General features: G+C 35.0%; 2 protein-coding genes across 2 annotated transcripts; one reads left to right on the top strand and one right to left on the bottom strand.

Moving 5' to 3' along the window:
• The first annotated feature begins 2,528 nt into the window (after positions 1-2,528).
• On the top strand, positions 2,529-5,220 carry guca1d (guanylate cyclase activator 1d). The gene is given in 5 exon segments (XM_079846972.1): positions 2,529-2,828; positions 4,199-4,348; positions 4,779-4,866; positions 4,959-5,065; positions 5,067-5,220. Coding segments are annotated over 5 exon segments (603 nt in total). The 5' UTR covers positions 2,529-2,633; the 3' UTR covers positions 5,130-5,220.
• A 1,962-nt stretch (positions 5,221-7,182) lies between these two features.
• On the bottom strand, positions 7,183-11,002 carry alg8 (ALG8 alpha-1,3-glucosyltransferase). The gene is made up of 13 exons (XM_079848004.1): positions 10,879-11,002; positions 10,594-10,672; positions 10,311-10,504; positions 10,030-10,136; positions 9,850-9,917; positions 9,569-9,695; positions 8,990-9,093; positions 8,715-8,835; positions 8,451-8,590; positions 8,195-8,334; positions 8,014-8,111; positions 7,847-7,919; positions 7,183-7,761 (listed from the first exon to the last, which is right to left on the bottom strand). The coding sequence occupies exons 1-13, from the start codon at positions 10,965-10,967 to the stop codon at positions 7,527-7,529; spliced, it is 1,575 nt and encodes a 524-aa protein (XP_079704130.1). The 5' UTR covers positions 10,968-11,002; the 3' UTR covers positions 7,183-7,526.
• Between the last annotated feature and the right edge of the window lie 1,469 nt (positions 11,003-12,471).

The raw sequence follows: 12,471 nt of genomic DNA, 5'->3' as shown, positions 1-12,471 counted from the left end.
CTGAGAATTGCTTGCTATTTGTGAGTAAGAAAATTGTATAAAAAATAAAAGCCTTATCCCGTAATCATGGACAACTGGAAAAGTCATGTAAAATATTTATCATAAAGAGTGTAAACCTTAAAGAACATTCGGTGAAAACTTCTAGAATTACGGAATGTATTATTTTAATTTTACTTATAATTATTTTACTTTGTTGGTTTTAATATATTGCCACTTCTAGTTTAAATAAAAAGATTGAAAACAAGCCGTTTGAAGCAGAAACATCAGAAATATCTTGTGTGGCCTTCGAGTGAAAAAAGCATTGAGAACCAATTTCTCTTATAAAATCTCTTAATCAGGTCATTGACAAGCTCAACCTCCCAGACCTGTTCTCATCCTCTGGAAACAGTGCTGACCTCATGGAAGCTGAGGGACAGATTACCATTTAAATAGATCTCTCTAGCGCTCTCATTCAGCGTGCATTTTGTGTTTTAACATTTACCCTGAACACAACAGACTAGTATACTTAGCTACACGATGGCACATACCCATTATACTGCTTTTAGGTCCTGAAAGGATTCGTTATGTCCAGTAATGGCACTGAGATGAATTAATGATTGGAATCAGATATTAAAGGTCAGGTAAGGAAGGATTACGGTGGATCAACTCATGTTTCCTAATCAGGCTTTCACTGAAATACTGCCAGATTCATTGGTTATCTCATAGTCCTGATTGCTAATATAGGCACAGCAAAGTCTGATAAAAAACACAATAAGGTTAACAATCATTGCGATGAGAAAATGATATGTGACTATTAGGCGGAAATGTAGCCTGTTCACTTTTTATTCTAGTAGGCTACTGTTCATTGTACGTTACATGTATTATAATTTACATATAATTATTAATAATAATACTTTTAATACTGTTTATAACCAGATATATAACACTCCTCTTGCATACTGCACACGAGGTCATCTTCACTGAATATCATATTTCAGTGCAAATCATAATGGTATCGGTATGCACGTGTTTCAAATTGATCGTTAATTCGTTAAACAGAATCAATGCTACTAATCCCATCATAGGAAACGTAGGCCTATCTTAAATTACAGGAAGGCGTTTAGAAATGGCAGGAAATTAATGAGTTGAGAGGTTCAGGCTATAATGCCCATAATGAACGTTTGAGCTAATGACTAAAGTCACTTAATCTCATTTACTGTAGTGGAAACAAACCACCTTAAAACCCTAACGAAGAGCACGGATCTGCCTCGTCACTTTCAAGTGAGAAAAGTCAGGGATCTGACTGGCAAGTGGGCAAAATGTGGTCGGATATCATCAGCGGCAATAGCATTTGCATTAAAGTGTTATACGACTTCCTTACCCATAAATTGCACACACACACACACACACACACACACACACACACACACACACACACACACACACACACAAAAACATGCCTTTTCACCTTTTATTTATAATTAATTCAGAGTGCATTGTCTTGACAGGAAATTAAATCGTTGTACGTTCTCTATTGTCACTAAACAGTTTAGCCTATTTTTTATTTTAGCTTTCAGTTTCAAACTAAACTACAAAATTTGCAACTGATTTTTTTTTTCGTCTATTTTGTAAAATTATTTAACTGATGTAAATCAAACATCTAATGTAGGCCTACATAAATATTTTCTTTCACATTAATTTATGCATAAAAACATAACAATAAATCCTAAAATAATATACCTGTATAAAGTGCAATCACTGTTTAAATAATTACATTTAGGAATGCAGATTTATATTGGGTTTTATGAGGTTTTTCAATGATATGTTTTGGCTGATATTTAACCGCGCATTATTTTACTTTTCAATCATCACACAAAGTTAATAATCATCCAAAACACTAATATTTTAATAACGTTGTTAAATGTTCTCTTCTGCAAATCTCAAAATGAATATCCATTTTTCATACTATATATTATAATGTTGCAATGCCTAAATTAGTTTGTAGTATCTAAAACGCCTGATTTGAGTTTTGGTAACACTTTATTTTAAGGTGACGTAGTTACACGTTACTACATGTAATAACAGTAAATTATGCAGAAATACAACTAACCCTAGTTAACCGTACTAACCATAACTCTATAGTAAGTAAATGTAGGTAATTAATATTACTTATTTGAGTAAGTACAGTGTATCTAGCCTATGTCACCTTAAAATAAAGTCTAACCATTTTTTTTAGTGTTGTACTTGTAATTGATTTGTTATTTAGTGAAAATAAGAATGATTTAAAGTCTGCCTTAAGAGACTATAACTGTTAGACCTCAAAGAGTTCAGGACCAGTAAAATAACATACTGAGAGGTGGCCTCTAATGCACTCTGCACTAAAATGACTGTGCAAATGGTTCATCTTGAGGCTGAAGGCTGTTACATAAGCCTTCTCTCTGTGCCAGTTACTCTTTAAGGGACCGGTCTTGCCATCATCCCATTAGCAGGAGTTATTTTCAGGTGTCACCTCTTTTTATTAGTACTTGGATCTAATAGGTTCAGACACTGGAGAGTGCGGAGGCCAGTCGGCAGAGCTCACAGAGTCACAGGCTGCTGCCTGGACCAGAAGGTGTGCGAGGCGAGGGTGGTCCCTACTTCTGCAGGGCACAGCCATGGGTAACAAACACACAAGTCTGGATGACATCCTCGCCGAGGACATGCACCACTGGTACAACAAGTTCATGAGGGAGTCTCCATCAGGCCTGATCACACTTTTTGAGCTCAAGTCCATTCTGGGACTGCAGGGGATGAATGAGGACGCCAGCAGCTACGTGGATCAGGTGTTCTTCACTTTCGACATGGATGGGGTAAGATTGCATCCTCTGGATTATTTGCATGTACAATCATCATTGTAATTTCTGATGATCTTCAGTCTTGCAAAGCATGAGATCATCATTCATATGCTTGTTACATAATTATCATTTAGAGTTTGAACTTAAATGGATATTTCAAAAGGATTTGTGCACCAGGGATCAGATGGGTAAACTGAGGTCAACTCTAGTGGTAAACCATTTATCCTTTGCACAGGTATTAGTACCTCAGAAGAGGTATCAGTGTATCTGATTTGGATGCTAAATTATACATGTAAATGTTTTATCGCTTTACTGTGGTCAAATGCCTTCTGAACAATATAGAAAAAAATCAGGCCAAAATAGAAGTAAACATATTTAAAAAAATAAATAATTTCAACCGTTTCATTTAGTTCAAATCTGTAATATACGTAATATATATATACATATAAATTTCAACTTTTTTTTTAGTTCAAATCTGGGTTATTATAGTTAAATGAAACTAAAACTAAAACCACAATTTTCTTTATATATATATATATATATATTACATTTTCATATACATATAAATTTCAACTTTTTTTATTTCAGCTATTGCCAATATTCCTATTTTATCTTGATGTACTAAAATAACTCAAATTAAAACTGAAATAAAAAATTTATAAAAACTATACAGACATTTATTTTTTTTAAAGAACAGAAATACAACAAAATTACTAAAACTTTGTTTTAAAATGAAAAGGGAAAATATAAAATATAAAAACTATCAAAATATTAATAAAAACATGAATAGTATCTTAATACTAAAATAACACGGGTTCAAATGCCAAAATGTATTTAAAATTGTACAAAATGTAAAAATACTTCTAATCCACTCCTAACATACATTGAGTCAATGCAAAACGTATTTAAAAAATATATATATTTTGGACAGTATAAATATATCTAGATTGAAAAAAATATATATAAAAAGGACCAAAAATATATGAGGAAATATAAGTAACTAATACACGTATTGTAAATATATTTTAATGTTTATACTAGCCATATGTTTTGGTCGCTTTTATATTTTGCCATATGGGAAATGTCTCAATCGATATAAAAAGACATAACAGGCAATATGATATGTGATGTATAATGTGTGATGCGCACTCGATTGGTTTACATTGTTCAGCTTAGAAGAGAAAAGCTTATAATGCAACAATGTTACAAAACCTACATTGGTTCAGGTTAAAAAGCTTAAACAGGTTAAAGCAAGCTAAAAAGCTAAAGAAAGCACAGGATGACCTCACCTGAATCTCCTTTGGGGGACTATTCATATTAAAACATCTTAAATGGTCTCTTTGGGATTAAAAAAAGAAGAAAACTGTTCCACTCTCTTTCTTTAGGATGGATACATCAATTTTGTGGAATATATCGCAGCTGTTAGCTTGATGCTCAAGGGGGGAATTAACCAGAAACTCAAGTGGTACTTCAAACTTTTTGACCAGGATGGCAATGGGAAAATTGACAAGGATGAATTGGAAACAATATTTACGGTAAGCGAATGATTCGTCAAATACCATAAACCATCCTCGACAGCTTACTTTTTTGTGTGTAATATGACCTTTGCTTATGATTATCGCTGGATTCTCTACATGGATATTTGCTTCCACATCAAGTCTTTGTGAACGAACCAAAATAGTCATTGCAGAAACTGATTCAAAAGATAGGTCGGGTTAACATGAACCCTGGATCAGTCTGCTTAACTTGTAGATGAGCTGATTTAATCCAGTTACAGAACGGTCTTCCTTGTGCTGTTTCTGTACCTCGGTTTCTGAGACACTGCGTGCCATATCATGTTCAGCTGACCTCAGGTGGCTGGTCGGCTACTTCACACAATACTGCAGCAGTTCAGATGTAAAAAAATGTTCTAGTATACAGATTCTCAGTGATGTTTCTATAAAAACAATATTTTTTCTACAACAGGCTATACAAGACATCACAAGAAATCGTGATATTGTGCCAGAGGAAATAGTGACCCTTATATATGAAAAGATTGATGTTCATGGAGAAGGTGAGCACCATTTAATTCATGAAAGTCCTCATCAGAATTCATTCATATATTCTAGTGAGTTCATGGCAACTCTTTCTACTCAAAACGTTCAGGTGAACTGACGCTGGAGGAGTTCATTGAAGGAGCGAAAGCACATCCTGACATTATGGATATGCTGAATAAACTGATGGACCTCACTCCAGTCCTGGTTATTATTGTCAATGGGGCGACAGAAACAAATCAAGGCAAGTTGGGCTGAGTTTACTCCATCTAAAGGACAATGAAGAAAATTCCCCTCTTGAAAATGAAAATGGAGTTTGGAGGTCTAGCTCTTGTGGATCAGATGTAGCTTCCCACGGCACTGGTGCGATTTTCTTGACCGAAAGTTCACATGAGAACTCTGACTTTTGCCCTATCACGGTGACCTCCGACCCCAGTGGAGATACAAAGCCTTGCATCGGAGCTGTCCTCAGATGAACATTGATCCTCTAATGCTATAAGGGGTTCAGGAGACTAAGGAACTGCTGGCAAGACTTAGGCCTGAGCAATGTGGTGCTTTTTAAGGAAAGGCTCAGAGGAGAACACTGAGCATTCATCTAGAGACTTTCATTGGGTGAGCACATCATATAATCCATGTACTTATGCTTAAACTGTTATGGCATCAGTAAACTCTGAGACAGTCCATTGACGTGGCCTGAATTGCCCTAAAAACTGTAAATGAAACAATATATAGAGCAGTGGTTCTCAACTTGTTTTTGCCTACATTTTATACAGGACAACAAATGGCAACCCAACACTGAACAAAAATTGTAAATCAGTATATCAAACATTTCTATAAAATGTAGTATTCAACATATTATTACAATGAACTGCATTACTGAGACAAAGTAAATGCACAGTAAACAAATTAGTAGCATGTAACAAATGTTGAACACATCTTAGGCTCATCAACTTCCCATATGTGACCCATCAGAACAGACCTAAGACCCATTTTTTTGGGTTGAGAGTGCGACCCACCATTTGAGAACCACTGATAACATATCGCAAATACAGCACTTTATACAAGGAACACATCAAATTTACCTTATTAAAGAAATTCATTAAATGCATTTCCACCTGTCATTTTAGCGGAGTTTTAAAAATTAGCAATTGCATGTTTTAAGCTTACTGTTCAAAAGTTTGGGGTTGAAATATATATTACGCCATGACACATTATAATGTTAGAAAAGATTTCTGTTTTTAAAAACAGCTGTTCTGTTGTGGTTACTCTGTATTGATTTAAGAATGTAAAAAAAGAAAAGATCAGAATGTTTCTTGCGCACCAAATCAGCATATTAGAATGATTTCTAAAGGATTGGCTTAAAAACAGTCATTTTAAATTGTAATAATATTACACAATTTTACTGTTCATACCATATTTTTGATCTAATAAATGCAGCCCTGGTGAGCATGATAGATTATTTTCAAATTTTAAAAATCTTACTGACCCCAACCTTAAACTTTTGAATGGCAATGCACACATTTAAATGTCAAATTCTGTAATATCACTGTATAGAGGTCTGCATGTGTTTTAACATTCTTGAGACCTTTGGATAAGCCTTGCATTGGAAAACGCAGGCAAATCCCAAAAGGACTCGAAAAGTGCTTTTACTTTTTGAAATATTTTAACAGCATCATTAGTAAGCAGCCAGTTATAGTATGCGTCTAGAAAAATACATTTAAATTGTGTAACCACAGTGTACCGCAGATAGAGCCTGGTGAGGAGCTTGAATTCACACCGAATACAGATCAGAACTGAGGTAATAAGGTGGTAATTCTTCAGTGATGTGACTTCAACAATGGTTTTTATGCTCAGTCGACACTTTCATAAGAAGGCGAGTGTGAACTGATTTTGATTGCTTTTTTTTCGAAATTATGTTTTCTAATGGAAGCCACACATTTAAAGCTTTGTATGCTTTCATACCCTGCACTGTACACTTGCCTCCTATATCAGGTTTAAAAAAACCATCAAGTACTTTAATGAGGTATTGTCTTCCTGTACTTAGTAAGAATCAGGTTGTATGCAATCTGGTATGGAATATTTATTTTGCCTTATTAATAAAATGGTTTAAACAAACCACTGTTTCATTTGATCAGAGACAATAAGAACTGGGTGGAAAATGTTTAAAAGTCATCAGTGTTATTTAAGGTTTATTTATATATACTATTTGAATATTTATTAATTATAAATAACAGCTATTTTGGTATGTGCTTTTGTAATTTTTGAAAAAAATATTCCTATTTAGCATTATTTATATAAACTTATTTCATTTCAGTTAGTTGCCAAGGCATGTTCTTATAATGTTTATGTTTATTAAGTTTAAGATTTTCATCTAATATTTCTATTTTAAGTTATTTCAGCTTTATTTCAATTCTCTTGTTTTGTAGTTTTTGTTTTAGTTAACAATAAAAAACACTGCAGGTTAATAGGCAAGTTTACTGAGCAAAATACCTTAAAAAATAAACATTTGAATCCATAGTCTATATTCTATAAAGTAATAAACAACTGAGTACTGAGATACTCATATCCCACAAACCATCCCCAAACAAATCCTGAGATATCTACAAATCTATCATTTTGGTCCAACAAAACATTTTTGTCCAATTCAACAGAAATAAACAGTTTCACATGATCACATGATTCACTGCGTTTTTATCCTTTTAGTGGTGTCTGAACATGTCAGCAATGAAATATATAGTCTGATGAAGGCATATGTCACTCCCAGTGCGCAGTAAACTGAGGTGAACATCAGAGGGAGGAAGGGGAACGTCTTCTGCCAGACTGTCAGCGGGTAAACAAACTCACAGATGAGCTCCAGAGGAATCAGGCCCAAGAGATACGTGGCTTCCAGCGGGTTCAACAAAGACCCGCCCTTCCTGAAAAAAATCGAATAAAGAATGAATTACATTACCAAGCATTTGATTAAACATCAAGTCCAGTAATCCCATTTTAAGTACTGACCTGAACAGCATTTTTAGGGAAGTGAAACTGAAGATTGTAAACAGCAACATTAGAAATATCTTAATGGGCAACTCTGGAATTAAGAATGGAAATGTTTAAGAATTACAATCAGTGATGAGGCAAAATGCTTTTTGTATATGAGTGGTATATTCCTGAATGCGACATACCTTGGGTTGTGAAGAGGAGTGGAAATAAGGAATAATGACCGGTTATACTGAGGATAAGAAAAATCCTGGCATCTTCTCTACTCTCCACAGCGAGCAAACTGAAAAACAAGAAACTGTTCTTTTAAAGAGTAGGCGGCTGGCAGGACATGCTTATGTAAGGATAACATCATCAGAGGATCACCTTAAAGGAAGTATGACCATCAGAATGGCTTTCTCATGTACATGCCAACCAAACATAAAGGATCCAAGGGCACAAATGACGAGGCAGCGCAAGAATCCTCTCGCTCCATCAGGTCTATGCCATATCCTGAGAAGAGCAGGCTGCAAGGAACAAAGTGACAAAAATGGTATATACACTATAGAGTTTCTGTCAATGGATGAAATTAAGGCCATCCGTTTAATATTCAGATTAACAATGGAAATCAAAAAGAACTCACCAACACTGACAGTAACGTACAAGCAAGAGTTGCTAAAGGAGAAACTGAAGGAAGCACAGAGTGCTGAAACTCTTGAACCAGACCACCAGTCATTGAGGCCTTGGGAAGTTTGTTCACGTCAAGCAGTTTCAATTTCACACCTGAATAAGTGAATCAGTAACAATCAGTGTAAAAAAAGGGTTAAAAAAAACTATTAAATGAATCTATCTATTGTTTCTATTTTATCTACAGTAATACAACAATCATTGGAGTTACTGAACACACCCAGAATGGAAAAAGCTTTATCTGCTATATTGTAAAGCGCCCAGAAGTTTGGTGCCCAGTACGCATGACACAGGCCACGTTTGAAGGGGAAGAGTCGTGACAGGACTTGTGGAAGCTGACCCTATTAAAGACAAATACAATTTATCAGTGAACCTGTTATAAAATAAAAACAATTCTTTTTTTTTAAATAAATGAATACTTTTATTCAGCCATTTCAAATAAATGCTGTACATTTGAACTTTATATTCATCATGTTAGATATACTGATTACAAACCAGTGCTATAAAGGGTCCAAATGACACTGCAAAAGTAGTCAAGACAATAGTTCCTAGTGCTACCAGTCGCAAGAGACTGAACGCTCTCCACTGCAAAGACCCATCTGAGAAATAAGAAAAATATACAGTACCGGTCAACAGTTTGGAAACATTACTATTTTAAATGTTTTCGAAAGAAGTCTCTAATGCTCATCAAGCCTGCATTTATTTGATCAAAAATACAGAAAAAAACAGTAATTTTGTTAAATATTATTACAATTTAATATAATGGTTTTCTATTTAAATATACTTTAAAATATCATTTATTCTGTGGCGCAAAGCTGAATTTTCATCAGTCTTTATGATCCTTCAGAAATCACTCAGTTATTATCAATGTTGGAAACAGCACAACAGCTTCCAACATTGATAATAAATCAGGATATTAGACTGATTTCTGAAGACTGGACTGATCACAGAAATAAATTATATTTGAAAGTATTTTAAATTGTAATCATATTTCACAATATCATTTTTTTCTGTATTTTTGATCAAATTATATGTAATTTTGTAATACTTCTTTCGATAAAGACCATTAATTACCTGCATTGTTCTGGGTGAAACAAAAACATCTCAGCAGGAAGATACCGTATGCAGGGGCGATGTATAGATAGATATGCTTCAAGTTTAGAAGTATTGAAAACAGCAAAGCCCCCTCTAAGTGTCTATTCTGTAAACACAGAAAATCATAAAGACATTCTGAGTCAAAACAAAGTCCAAGTGAAAATCAAATAAAACACATGTATGATACTAATTTAAATAAAATTCCATGTTAGTTATGTCTTAAAACCCTCTAATTAACACACAGAAATTATAACCAATACCTGGAAATGTCTTGCTATTGATAGTAGAAGAACTCCAAACAGGAAGCCATTATACTGAAAATGAATATCTGCAGAAATTTAGTCAAGTGAAATTAATTTCAGGTTAGGGAATTGACATGCCTGAGCCACAGCAGGGCATGCATGACTTGACTTATTAATGTGCCAGATCTCCAAGGATACGGTCAACTATTAGAAGGCCAAAGTTCCACAGTACTAACACTGTCAGAATGAAAGATGGCTTTCCCAGAAGGTCCTTTCCTTTGTCTTCTCGCAAACATTTGCAGCATCTAGAAAAGTACAATGTACTTCATCCCAGATTCAACATTAGCAAGCCCCTAATATGGTCTTTCTGTAAAAGTATCTTTAAAGGATAAAAAGACAACGGTACAAAAACTACTTGTTTTGATCAAATTGTGCAAAGATAAGTTTTTTTAAATAAGTGTCATGTAGAAGCTACATACTCTTTAACTGCATAAATCAAGACCACATCAGCTGCAATGACTGACAGCCTTTGGAACAGGACTGTGGCTGGACTTGCATAATTCAGATTCTGAACAACCAGCATCTCCTTATCAAAAAATCGGGCAATATGAGAAAGTCCATATTCAAACCAAGCAAACAGGGGAGGATAATCCAATGTCCATTCAGATGTTGCCTGAAAATACAAAAAATAAACCACAAAATAAAAACCGTGTATATGTGTTATATAATTGTATGAAAACTGTATGTTATTCATATGACTACCTCATAATACCACTGTGATACTGGCAGACTGTGAGTCAGGGCAAGCCAGTTCCTATGTACTTCAAAGTCCGTCGAGTGGCTGAAATATAACGATTTTTAATTAAAATGTTACATCACATCACTCGACAATATGTAACGCAAAGGAATTTTTTCCACTTTGTTAAAGGAGGACAGAATGAATGAGTCTCGAGTATTTGCTCGCTCGTCTGACATATCAAGGCGTTTCAGCTTTTAATGTGGTGATCACATGAGAGGAAAAGTATAATGAGCGAAAAAATCACTTACTAGGCATTTATCAAAAGACATTTGAGAAATGAAACACAGAGAGCCAAAGTAAAAAACCAGCTATGATCGCTAGGCATGGGCGCAGCCATGACAGTTTCCTTGACAGAGGAAAACTTTATTTCTAAATGGCGAATTACAACCTTTGGGTGGCACAATGTTGCTGACATTATCAAGTTCTCCAGCAGGGGGCACGTGACGGCTCAGAAAGCCAATGATCCTTTGAGACAAACTTACATATCAGGACGTTTTTGGTATCTCGACGGAGATTTTTACACTCAAAATTATAATATTTTTTAATCTGAAAATCCTAAAGCTGGTCGTTAATATACAAAAGAAAATCAACCTCAGAAATCTCTTAACGTTACCCAATCCAGCACACACAATCTTGGTCAATCTTAAAGGGATAGTTCACCCAAAAATGAAAAATTTGTCATCATTTACTCACCCTCATGTTGTTCCAAACCTGTAGGCTACGAGTTTCTTTCTTCTGTTGAACACAGATGTCCATCGATATTTATTTTTTCCTACGATGGAAGTCAATGGCTACTGTCAACTGTTTGATTATCAACATTCTTTAAAATATCTCTTTTTGTGTTCAACAGAAGAAAGAAACTCATACAGGTTTAGAACAACATCAGTAAATTATTTCATTTAAAATTTTCATTTTTGGGTGAACTAAGATATCTCTTTAACAGCGCTGAGGAAAATCTTTAACGTAACTTAGCGGTCTGCGGTGGATAATAATTTATGTTAATAATCACAACGATACACTTTAATAGCAGTTTATTTAAAAAATATACAGTGAAGAGTTAAAGTCCCCATGAAATCAAAATTGACCCTATTTACTTTGTTAGCGCATATTACTAGTCTTGTGGTGAACAATTAATCCGTGCAAGTAAATTTACTTGCACGGATTAATTGTTCACCACAAGACTAGTAATATGCGCTAACAAAGTAAATAGGGTCAATTTTGATTTCAGTTGGACTTTAATCAAAATCTGAAAAGTTACTTCCGGTCTGGAATGGCGTCTTTTTCTGATGACGTAGGTTTGACGGCTTGGTTTGAAAACGCTTAACCACTCCCCTCAAACCGTTAGTCTGCTATGAGCAGAGATGGAGAGGAGGAGCGCTAAAGTAAAACCCTGCCCTCTGTTCAATATTCCGTTTCACTTGGAAATACGTCATAACACTGGAGAAAAGTCGTTTGCAACTTCCGGTTTACGGGGACTTTAAAAGATGGAGATTATTATCAAAGCCCGTCTACGGAAAGCCTGTTCACTCCAACGCCCTATTAAGTCCTATTGGTTGTAGTTCCAATCAGAGTTCCACTGGGGGGCGCTCGCCATGAGTGCAAAATGAATGGGAGTCAATGGGGCTAGACGGCTAAATTTGTCTCCCTCACCCGATTGCCGTTGATAAATCTCAGATTTGATTGTAGGTTTTGCAAGTTCAACATGGGTTATAGATCGAAAGTTGAATGAACGAGTACTTATTTCTTTTCGATTTCTTACAGGTTGAGTTGTTGTTGCCCATAACACGCTAGCATTCTGCTAATGACGTCAGCATTCTGACGTCATTGACATTTTGAAAGAC

Source organism: Squalius cephalus (genome assembly GCF_949319135.1).
Source record: "Squalius cephalus genome assembly, chromosome: 17".
In the NCBI taxonomy this organism is placed as follows: Eukaryota; Metazoa; Chordata; class Actinopteri; order Cypriniformes; family Leuciscidae; genus Squalius; species Squalius cephalus.
Note: the sequence above shows the minus strand (reverse complement) of the source record. Positions and strands in the feature narration are given on the sequence as shown.